This window comes from Drosophila bipectinata, chromosome 3L (assembly GCF_030179905.1).
Source record: "Drosophila bipectinata strain 14024-0381.07 chromosome 3L, DbipHiC1v2, whole genome shotgun sequence".
NCBI lineage: Eukaryota > Metazoa > Arthropoda > Insecta > Diptera > Drosophilidae > Drosophila > Drosophila bipectinata.
The window spans coordinates 15555007-15567067 of NC_091738.1; the positions used below are offsets into that span (position 1 = coordinate 15555007).

Consider the following 12061-nt stretch of genomic DNA (forward strand, 5'->3'; position numbering starts at 1 on the left):
CCAAAACTGTACTCACATTTGCCTCCTTGAAGAGACTTGCTTATACATATTTTTCCACTGCCTATGTGTGTGCAGAAAACGCACATTTTCCCCCAGAAAACTCACAAGTTTCCGCCCACCATTTTCTGTTGTACTGGCGCCCCATTCCCATTTCCAACAAACTCTTGTTTTTGTTGTACATTTTCGCAAATCAGCGGCAGACAAAAATCTTTTATTCAAATTTTATTTGATTGCTTTGCGATTTTCGCTGTTGTTCGGCGAGTGAATAAGAAAGGTACGCTGAGAGAGACAGGACGTGTCCTTAGAAAGAGAAAGATGGTGAGGAGGGGCGCATGAGAAATCAACATTGGAGGGCACTGAAAATATTATTCCGAAGACGACAACTTAGGGTTATTGTTCAATTTAAGCACGCAGACAGTGGCTGCAAAAGAGTGGAAAAATTTCACGTCACTGGACGGGACAGCCGAAAAAAAAAAGAACGAAAAGCTCGGAAAAGTTCACCATCAGCAGGATAAGAGCGGGACAAGAGGTCCTGGCCGAGCACGAGTGGCATGTCTGATGAGAAGACAGGCGGGACAAAAGGACACAAGGACGGTCAGGACAGTCACTTGCAGTCATAGACAAATTTTGGCCAAAAATAGAAAACTGTTAAAGTCAACTCTTTAAAAAAAGGAATAGAGTTGTGAGTACTTTGAGGGATATTACGATGTCCTGACTCAGGTGTAGCTTCAAGGAAAAATGCACCAAGAAAGTACCTTTTTGCATTAAACAACTCTTTAGGTGCCGCCACTGCAATCGCCTCGTAACGCTTGATTATTAAATTTTGCACATTAACAACGTTAGTGGCGGCAACTGGCAGGGCTAGGGCCAAAACAAAATCTAGATAAATATGCCCGGCCAGATAGGAGGTGCACTGGGCGCAGGACGGCAAAGGCAGTCAAGCGCAAGGTTCAATATTGAGGCAAACATTTTGCTCGAAGAACGCCGGACTCATAAGCGAGAAGCGCCAGTCAGTCGTCTATAAATTATATCCGTTCCAAATTGAAATGCGCGTTAAAATGCAGTTAACTTGGTCGTTTCTGCTGTCCCTGGTTCTGGCCATGTTGTTATGGCCACGGTGGCAGAACTGCCGTTTTATAGCGTCCTCCATCCTAGTTCCCTTTTTTTGCCGGGTGTGCCTTTATGCACCCAGACTCCTGTTTTACAGTTTGTGCGCACATAAAAATAGAAAATGGCCAGAAGCACTGCCGGTCGCATGGACACGAGCACATTAGAGTCCTGCCACTGCTCCTGGATCTCATGCCATTGCCCAGTTAGTGTCCACTGTCCACCTGTTTTGGGCCAAATGTTGTTGGTCCAAAGACAAAAAAAGAAAAAAACGGGCAACGGAAATTTCATGGCAAGCAGAGACAAAGACAATAGCTGATGGCAAAATAAAGAGGAATTTTTGACGATCCTGGGCGAGGAGGATAGAATCGATGGTGTCTATTGATATAAGCCAATGGGGTTCTTTTTCATTTGGATAAATACATTTTTCAAAAATTAAAAATTAGAGCAAAAAACCCATAAACTCCCACGACATCCAATTTTTTAAATAGAAAACATTTTGCATAAACCATTGAACACTTGGTGGGGGAGACTGAGATCTGTGAGTCCATCGATTGGAAATAGCCATCTGGAGCCGTCTCCTCTACTGCGTGTTTAGCTTATGTCATCACTGAGGCATGAACGAGCTTTGGACACACTGCCTGATTAAGCATACGCCATGTGGTCCCATCACCGGCTTTAAGCTTTAAAAAGAGTTTCCACAAAACTAAGGGCATTTGTGGCGAATTCTGCTAAAAGCAAATACCACAGTCAGGACCGGAGGAGAACCAGTTCAAAAAACTATATTCAAAGGCAGAAAGTTTAGCAAGGAGATGAAAATGCCACGCAATTGGGGGGAAATGCGTGAAAAGTTTTGAGGTTGCGAACGAACAAACATGGCGGCCCGAAAACAGAGTTGCTTGTAAATACATTTGCACAATTTGCTGAATAAATGCGAATGAGCTGAAAAGGATGTGTTTGTGAAGGAGTGGGGGTGCTGGCGAAAAACCATTTCACATGGGTGGAAAAACTAACAAAGGCCACATAAAGAAAATTTTCCATTTTATATGGAAAATAGGAAAACCCTCACTCACCCACACACACACGCATAGATACAGACAAATCTACCACCGCACCACCACCATCACCACCACCACATGCATGTGTGTATTGCTTTAATAGAAAATTGCAAAAGTTTTGCAAAAGAAAATGCCTCAGCCAAGTCAGTTGAGCCAAGCCAACCCCGCTCGTTTCCATTTCTCTTTTCCTTTTCCATTTTCTTTTTTTTTCCCCTCTTGCTGTTGAAATTGAAAAGAATGTGCAAAAGTAGCAAGTCAGAGGGGGAGTGGACTAGCCGGGCGGGATTAGTGTTTGGGGGGGCTGGCTAGAAAGCCGGAGTAAGCATGAAATAAACCCTCATCGTCCACGCAGGGCAAACAAGCAGTCAACTTGGGGAAAAACTGCAGGAAAAGCCCCAATGAAAATTAGATATGCTCTACCTATGAGGCATTTGGGGGAAAATCTTAAAGGAAATATAATTATTTTCGGAATGATTCATGTTCTTATAACTCAATTATTTTATTGATTTTAAAAGTTCAAAAAAAAAGGTACAAATATTCTGCAATCTTATTTGGCAAACTTTTCACTTATCCCCATACTTTTACCTTCATGTCCTTTTAGTTCCTGCTTCAGGACGTTGAGGAAAAACATTTCAGGGCAACACACGCAGTGGGCCCTATGAAGATTTAACGGTTTTAACGTTGCCAGTCAGCAGTTCGCTTCCAGTCGGTATCGGTGTGTGTGTGGCAAGGGGGCGGAGTGGGCAGAGGTCCTGGACAGGATTCAGTGTCGGTGTCGCGTCTGGCATTATTCGTCGCATGCCCCATGTTCGGTTTCCTGTGCGCCCTGCCATGTCGTCATGCTATCAGAGCTTGGAAATCCGGGAAGGGAAATGTGGGTATGAGAACGCAAGGATACAAGGATACCGGGCTATGGGGATGCAAGAGAACATGGCCAGGACGCATATCGATTTGTTGAGACACAGTGGAAAGTGACTCAGGTGATGCCTTGGCCAACTCCACCTCGTGTTGAGTTCATTTCTTGAAAATTATAATCCTAAAATATATGCATGGAAAATGCAATTTGAGAAACGTGATAAATGGCTCATGATTCTCAGGATCTCATGATTTTAAGTCGTATATTTCCTGGTGGCACATACATATTTGATGAGCGATTGCCCGCCCATAATTAGGCGCTACCACCACCTGAACTCACTCTGACATGTGCGTGCAACTGTGTGGCAAGTGCTATCGGGCTATCTGGCTAGATACCCAGATACGGGTATAGAGCACACTCTGGCCCTCTTATCAGCGGCCACTATCTCCGGGCTCAAAGGCGCAACTTGGCCAAGTGCGTGCGACCCGGTAATAAACGGAGCTCACAACCCGAACCTGTTCTGGAATGGAAAATAATTAAGTTAATGCAAAATTCATTTTCAAATTGTCGGCCCCGGCATAATTGCCACTCACTGCCAGTTGTTTACAATTTTTAAATGCGAAACTTCCAGGGAGCTAAGTGCTGAAATCTATAATTTTTAATGGCCGCGTTTTTCACTCGGAAATGCCAATTGAAATTGAAATAAACTTTTGTTATCTGCTTTCTGGGAACTTTTATATATTTCATTTACATAATAATATATCATATTGTCTTTGTGGCTTTAGTTTTCTAGCAAGGTAACCCTTTTTATAAAACTTTAAGCCCAAGTACATGCATTCGCGGACCAAATTAAGTTAAGACTTAACCATAAATTTGATATCTTAACTGCAAGTTTTCATCTCGTTAACCAGCTTTCGCTGTGAAAGGAGATCTGCGATCGGTGATCCTTTCAACGCGCCTTGGAAGGTCCTGACGATGGACCCTCGTTCGCGGTTTATCCCAACAGAAAGTCATTAAATTCATTAAAAATGCATCAAAATGTATCAGCAGAGGCCGTGTAATTTGGCTGTAATCCATCAGCGTGTCGCCGTCGCCATTGACACCCGAGGGCCCCTTCACTTTACCGGTAATTTTATACACTTAATACTTATACAATATGAACAATATACATATATTGCAAATATGAATTACAATGTGCGCCCCAACATATTAATAAGATGAAGTATGTGAATATGCACTTTCGGCTTGCACCAGGACTTGGCCGAACTGACCGGGACTGGCAAATTCAATTAGGCGGCCGGAGCTGAGACAGTCATGTGCGATAAGTGGCTGCCACAAAAGCCGCAGACGGAGGCCTATATCCTAGCTTATCCTGTGGCCAGGATCTGCACCTGCACCTGCAGATTCATTGTGTGCGAAACGAGCCGAATGCGTAATTTAATAAACTCACGTGGCAACTAGGAGGAGCAGGTTTGGGACATTTGCCACAACGCCTGCCAGCAATTCGGCCGAAACTAGTCGGGGATTAAAAGAGTGGTTTCTGGCTGCTTTTGCTGGCATTTGCGTAATAAAATGCCCAGTTTATTGTTAATTAAAAGGCAGCACAGGACCTGGCCTGGCCCCATAGGCCTTTTGACAGGCCAAAGCAGCTGCTGCCACAGTTCGATGCCAGCCACGTCTATCAATGTAATGACACTGGCACAAACGTGATCTGGCCATCGCCCGAAAGTGTGGAAATTATAATAAATTTTAGCTGAGTTTGGCCCGCAGTTTCTGTTGCCTTGCCGCAATTATGCAGACACCTTGCCATGCAATTGCATATTGTGTATATATTGTATACTGCATATTGCATATACTGTCATATTGACAGCATGATCGATGTTTGCCTCTCAAGCAGTTTTACGTCGAATCGAAATCGATTCGGCAGCAGGAGACTGTGATGAAGGCACTGAAAGAAAACCTACTTCTTGGGAGTTTTGGGTTTATAAGTTACCTTTTTTAAACACTACTTAGTAACAAAAACTTTGCTGCAAGCTTACTTTATTTATAATCATTTAATAATTATATTTAAAACAAAGCTACATATTTTTATTTAAGTGCATTTATTGCCACGGGTGGTCGGCCGTCAAGTGGCTGGACATTAAGATTCGTCCGGCGACTACCGTTGGCCATTTAAGACAATAAATTTCATAAATAGCTTATGCATAAAATGTGCAGTTCCCGCTGCCGTTCCACTACCACCACCACTCTCGTGGCCACTGTATTTCGGCCTGGCTCTCAACTCCCGCTGCGTTGATATTAATTGGACGACATAATTGCGGGCCACGTTGGCCATAATAATGCAGAGTGCGGATCGTGGGGTAATTGGTCTGGAAACACGTTCCACTGGCGGCACACACTCCCCAATCGAAAGCGAACTACTGGAGTTGGAATTTGTATAAATTTGGCAAACATCGGTCCAGGCCAACCAACACACCATCCAAGAGGCCATCCAGGCCATCCAGACCCTCTATATAATTATGGGTTTTGACGGCAAAACGCTAAGGCTTTAGACCAGAGCTGCTGCTTTTTGGCGGCATCGCAATTATCGTTGTGTGTCCGCATTTTAATTTATTGTTATTGGCGCTGCCCTAAATCCAATTGTAATACAATACTCGGCATTTATCATATTTAACAACCGACTCTGAAACGCACACACATCCTGTATTTATGGCCTGCTAATACACGGTTTAAGTTTAATGAGTGCAGCCAGGGATATTCCCTAAAAAAAACAATAAAAGTGCAACAATTGTTGCAAAAAGAACTGAGCTAACATTATAAATATTTTTATTCCATTTAAAGCATCGTTAAATATTTTATCCGTTCGAGGATGTTTTCCTTTTCACTTTGAGTCTGTTTGCTCATCATCAGCCTGAGATTGGTTCGAAACCAGCCAGGACACAGGACATTGTTATGATTATAAATATTTGTTTTATGCGCCGTTCTGGCCGGCTCGAGGCTTTTGTTTTCACTCCACCTTCTGAGAACTTGGAAATCGGTTAAATGGACTGTGCTGTTTATTTTTTTAGTCCTTAATAAGCTCCACGAAAAATAATGGTCGCAAAAAAGAGAAGAAGACGCTTGAGGGTGGATCTTCCCTGTAAGGACATTCGCAGTGGCATGTGTGTGGCAAGGTATGTGAACAAGAAAATGGCGAATTCTGAAGATGGAGCAACAGAGATAAAGCCAGAGTCGCAAAAGTACAGGCCAGAAAACATGTCCTGGTGAAATTGCGCAGAATTATGGGGCAGAAACCGAATATATCCCTCCGACTCTGCCACAAAACTCCCCCCTTGCGTCTTATCCAAGCGGAAAAGAATTATTACGTTGAATTTTCCCAAAAAATATATATATATGGAAAGCAATGGAAAAGAAAACGAAGCAAAAGAATTCTCATTTTTTTGATAGCCGGCCAGGACGATGCCGCAAGGATGCAGAGAAAGAAATGTTTTGTTTCTGAAGAAAGCTTTTATTACAAAATATGTTTCTTAGAAGTTCTAGAGATCCTTAAGCTTCCAACCCTCATTAATCTTATTTAGTACTTATTTTTTAAGTAATATTTTCTCTCAGTGATGGCTAGAATGTGGCAGCCACATCGCCCGGCTCACGTGCATATGACAGTGGAGTAAACAATTTCATTTCGCGCAGCAGGACCCACAAGATAACTGCTACAAACGAGACACAAGATGCTGCAGTGGCCAGGTGGCGGGCGCGGGTGGGAGTGGGAGTGGGCAGGAGCAACAGCAGCAAGGACAACGACAGCACTTGAGTTCTGTTTTCGAAGCTGTCCAAGAACAACAACCACCCGCCCCACCAAAAGCAGCAGCAGCACCATAAGAAGTTGCGTAAATATATTGTCCTGTCGCTTATTCATGGATGGGGGTTGGGGGGTGGATGGATACGGGAAAAGGACTTCGCAGGACTCCGGACTGCGGTCGGTTGGGACCAATTCGAAACTCTCCTGCCAGCGCCGTGGGCGTTTGGACGCAGTTAGTCGAGCGTGCCTGGCGGATTTTTTAATGCGTGCCTCTATAAATTTTGCACGCCTTTTGTAAATGCGAGGTCCAAAAAAATAAAAGGAGGCTAAGGCGATTTTTTATTGGAGAAGGGGGGAGGAGGGGTGAGTGAGTCGTGGGCAGCTGTACACGTGGCCAAAACCGTTTTTCTCTCCCCGGGTTTTTTCGTTTTCCCTCCAGAAACTGTCAAATTGTCCGCTTTGGGGGTTTGTCTCTGTTTACGAAAGTCTTGTATATTTGTCATGCGAAATGTTTATCCCCAATATCTTTTCATAAACAGCCAGGACTAAGGTGCACTTAAAGAAATTTAGTTTGTTTTTAAAAAATTTTGTTTTAATATAGAAAATATATATACATATAGGTTTGTATTTTTTATAGATTTTAAAACTCATTACTAATATGTTCTAATGTATCAGTTTTGGTTTTCAACCGGAGCGATTCTTCTTAGTTTTACCCTTGAAAATTAAATAAAAAATGCTTTAATGATTAATAATAAATATTAAAAAACTCACTTTGAGTTGAGCTTTCTCGTCCACTCCCGGAAAATGCAAATCAAAGTCCGATTGACAAATACCTTCAAACTTGGCCGTATCCAGATAATCGAACCATGTGCGGGACTCCCTTTTATCCTCATCCAAGGGCCTGATCTTGTGACGATTCCGCATCTTAGATTTTTCAGGAGTCACACAAAAGGCTAGAAGCAAGTTGCGGCGAGTGAATCGAATCAAGTAAAAGGGAGCATTCTTGGTGGAATAAGCATTGATCAGAAGCTCCTCCTGAGTGGCAAATGGCAGCTGATCCTTGTTATTACTTTCCTTCTTGGCAACTTTTGCCGGTTCGTAGTCCAGGAGGAGGCGTTGAAAGTCCCAGATGGACAGTCGACAGTCCTGGCCACCCACCACCAGGAGATTGTTGTCCAAACAGAACTCTATGGTGTTGATGTGGCCAGTGTGGTAGTCCAAGTAACGAATCAATCGCCCAAGAGGCATGTCCCAAATCATGATGAGGTTGTCATCGCCACCGCTAACCAAGTAGCGACCACAAATGGAGAAGGTTAAAATAGAGACTCGGCGTTTGTGGCCTCTGAAGAGGCGGATCTGACTGCCATTGATCACATCCCACATCCTTACAGTACAATCGGCGGATGCTGTGGCCAGGTAATGGCGATTCGGATGGAAGAGGCACATTGTCAGCTCTGCTTGGTGACCCTCCAGGATGCGACACGGCTTCCTACAGTCCTGCGCCCAAATCCTGGCCATACCATCATCCGAGGCGGTTGCGAAATAATAGCCTCGTGGGGCGAAAATCACATGGCAAATGGGAGACAAGCTTCCAGGATATATGACTAGACAGCTCCAGGTCAACAGGCACCATAACCTCACACTATGGTCCTCTGAGGAACTGAGTAAATAGCGATCCTCCGGGTTAAAACAGCACGAGTAAACCGGTCCTTGATGGCCCACGAGAGTGCGTCTCGTGTACTTTCTCAGGGGATCCAGCATTCCCTTGTCGATCCCCGCCATTCCGGTGTCCAGCTTTTCCAGCAAACTGGCGGACTTGAGTTGAACCAACTTTGTGGGCTTCAGGGAGAAGACATAGATGGTAGAGGACAGAGTCCCCAAGGCTATAATTGTGTTGGCTTCGGAAAAGGTGGCACACAGGACCACATTATCAGTGCCAGGAGCTGAGTAGAGATAGGCCGAAGGCAAGTTATCCCGATCCAGTTTCACACGATGATTTTCGTCGTTTTTGCGACGCACCAAGCCCATCCTTTCTATAGTCGGACTGTAGATCCTATCGCTAGGAGGAATGTTTATATTCTTTCGCTGTGGCGACTCGTTCCACTTCCTGCGACGTCCCCGCAGTAAGGGCCTAATGGTGAAGTCCCTTTGGTGGATGGGTTCCGGGGCGGCCCAGTAGAGCGTCTCAAGGTGTTGCTTCCCCAAAATGGGTCGCTGCTGCGGCTCCTCGTCCTCGCTGTAGCTAAGAACACCGAAATGGGTGAGAACTTTTTCCTGTTGGCCTCTGGGCCACTCCTCCAGGTGAAAGAGCAGTTGCCGGTAGGCGCCCCTGGACATCTGGAGCTCCAGCTTCTCATAGCCAGCCAACTGCTTGCGAGCCTTGTTTGGTATGTCCTCCAGTCGGCAAATGTCTGCCAACTTGGTCAGTCTGAAGGAGTAGGACTCATCAAGCTGGCAACTCTTGTTCTCCAAAAAATCAATGGCCCGTGACATATTGTCGCTGGCAACCATTTGCAGGTAGGTTATGGCCAACATGGGATACACCATTAGGTGAATCTCGAACCTGTGCTGACTGGGTATCTTGGAAACCATCGTGAAGAGCCGAAGCACAGACTGCTCGTACTCGTCGAATATATTGTCATCCTTGATCACCATGAAGGAAAAGGACTCACTGTTATCCTGCAACGGAATGGGATCCTCGTAGAAATCGTAACCATCATTGTCCAATTCTTTGATGGACTCCTCGTCCTCGGACTGATCACTGGCCGAATCAGAGTCCCTTTCGCTCCTCGTAAGCATCTCCTCATCTTCAAAAATGCCCTGGAGTTGCTCCTGGCTGATTTCACCTGTGTCGACTGGCAGCTCGGACATGTCATCCCAGTAGGTAAACTTCTTCTTGCGCTTGGGAATAACTTCCGAATCAGAATCATCGGAGGATTGGCTGGAGCTAAAATAAGAACTTGTTTCGATATCTGAAAGATCCTCCTCGTTCTCCGAGTCCAACCGTGGGTCGGTTTTATTTTCCGTAGCTTCCTCACTAAAAGTTTGTTTTAATGTTAAGGATGCCTTAAATTTGTACTAAACTTACCTTTTTGGGGATTGTATAACGTCCAGTGGCTTAGGAGTCTCCATCATTTGAAACTGAGGTGATTCCGCTTCATAAAAGGGCATCGATGGCATGGGACTAGTTATAATGGGCATAGAACCATATTCTACAGTATTGTTAATAACAGAATTGGCATCTTCACTTCTAAATGAAAGAAACGGAAAACCATTAAAAACAATTCAATGATGGATAATATAATATTTTTCCTACCCTTTCTTATTCTTTATTTCTTGAGTGTTTTCATATTTTTTATGCATATCCATGGACGAACTTTTAGAGTTTGTTTGCTTAGTATACCACCGGCCTATGGAATTTAAAATCATACAGATATATTCCTACTTTACATATATTTCCTATAGGCCTGACCTTCAAAGTTCCTTGCACCAGTGTCAGAACCATATTCTTCATTATTGTCATTCCGCGAATCTTCATCTTCAATTCTAGAAGACAGAATGAAAAAAAAACAATAAAAAAAAATCTAAAAGAAATACTTACATATTTTTCTTACCCTTCCTCAATCTGCATTTCTTGAGTCTGATCATATTCATTATCCTCATCTGAGGACGACCATTTTGTCTTAGAATACCACCGGCCTAACGATTCTATAATATACAGATATATCATTAAATACCCCTACTTTGAGTATATTTCCTATCAAGCTGACCATCAGAACTGCTATCATCGGAATACCTATTCCGCCGAATACTGGAACTGGTTGACTTTTCCGAATCGCTCTCTTCCAAAGGCTTACTGATACTAGGACTATCATCAGATTCACCAAGTTTCAGGCCCATATGTGACTCGAACTCCGCTAAGAACCATTTATTCAGTTTTGATTGGATGAAATCCTGCTTATCCCTGTTGTCCTTTTTCTTTTTTTTCTTGAGCTTCTTATGTTGTGGTTCGTTAGAATCCGATTCGGATGATGTCATATTAATTTCAGGTAAAGTTTCTTTTAGTTTGTTTGAAGATTTATTTGGTTCTTGTTCATCATTTGAGCTTTCATCAGATTCCGATTCGGTGTCAGTTGACTCTTCGCTACTACTTGAGTCACTTGAAGAGTCAGAAGATTCTGAGGCGTCAGATTCATGACTTTCATCAGATTTATGACTCCCATCAGATATTGGACTTGACGACTCTTCATTATCTGAATCTTCTATAGATTTTGACTTTTCTTCAGATTCTTTCTCAGGCTCCTTATTTTCAGTCAAACTATTTGAATCATCATCAGAGTCTTCGATGCAAATTGGAGTGTTTTCCTCTTCAGCATCATCAGCATCATCCTTTATGCAAATTACCTCCTCGGGACCAGAACCCTGGATATAATAATCCTTTTTTGGTTCAGAGTCGTCTATGTATATTGGCTCTCCGTCGTTATCGTCAATTATGACACCATTTTCATTCAAAGGTTCACCAAATTGTTGGATGTACACACTTCCACTTTCATTGTTTAGGTTTAAAAGCTCTAACATAGCATTAGGGTTGTCGATGTATATTGGCTCACCGTATTGATTTACAATAACTTGCGAGTCTTGGACACCTAATGGATCCGTGTTTTCGTCTAAGGTAACTTCATTGTCGCTATCATCATCCAAAGCGATGATGGGATGGGATCTTTCTTCCAGCAATGTCCGCAGCTGCGCCTCTTTATCGTCTTCTGTGTGATCGCGATCCATATTTACTTAAAACGCTTTTAACCCGTTTTTTAGCTACCAATGCAAAGAAAACTTTTCTGTTTTGACATTTCCCATAAGACAAGGTTGCAATTTCGATAAGTTGTAAGGTTGCCATACTTTAGAATTTGTTGGCATCAGCTCTTCAACTTTGCGGTTGAAAAAATATTGAAATTCAAATTTGAAAATATTTATTTTCCTTTATTTACACTTTCATACCAACGCTGTGGAGGAGACATCTTTGACCCTAAAATGTAAATATATTCTCGAAAATCGAAAAAAATCTAAAAAATATTTTGCCTCCGGATTTTTATGCAGAATGGCGGGGAATCGATCCAGAAATCGTTTAAGGTACTCCGCTTGAGAATCGGATGAGGATTGTGGAAGATATAGCCATCACTGTGGGCCCTATAGGGGAAAACCCCATTTTCAAGGGGTCCCATCATGAAAAATGGACAAAAAAAA

The 12061-nt window shown here is 43.2% G+C and overlaps 1 protein-coding gene across 1 annotated transcript; it reads right to left on the reverse strand.

Annotated features, from left to right (window-relative positions):
- Positions 1–7401: 7401 nt before the first annotated feature.
- Positions 7402–11702, reverse strand: can (cannonball). Its single transcript, XM_070280291.1, has 7 exons — positions 10588–11702; positions 10432–10525; positions 10290–10363; positions 10134–10227; positions 9906–10067; positions 7589–9854; positions 7402–7531 (listed from the first exon to the last, which is right to left on the reverse strand). Exons 1-7 carry the CDS (start codon positions 11597–11599, stop codon positions 7502–7504), a joined length of 3732 nt encoding a protein of 1243 aa, XP_070136392.1. The 5' UTR covers positions 11600–11702; the 3' UTR covers positions 7402–7501.
- Positions 11703–12061: the final 359 nt, after the last annotated feature.

What these genes read in the sequence shown, in the direction of transcription:
- can (XM_070280291.1), bottom strand. Translation starts at nt 11,599, where the DNA reads ATGGATCGCGATCACACAGAAGACGATAAAGAGGCGCAGCTGCGGACA. An exon ending in GAAATAAAGAATAAGAAAGG is followed by an intron (nt 10,068 to 10,133) that starts GTAGGAAAAATA and finishes TCTTTCATTTAG; the next exon opens with AAGTGAAGATGCCAATTCTG. An exon ending in ACGAGAAAGCTCAACTCAAA is followed by an intron (nt 7,532 to 7,588) that starts GTGAGTTTTTTA and finishes TTAATTTTCAAG; the next exon opens with GGTAAAACTAAGAAGAATCG.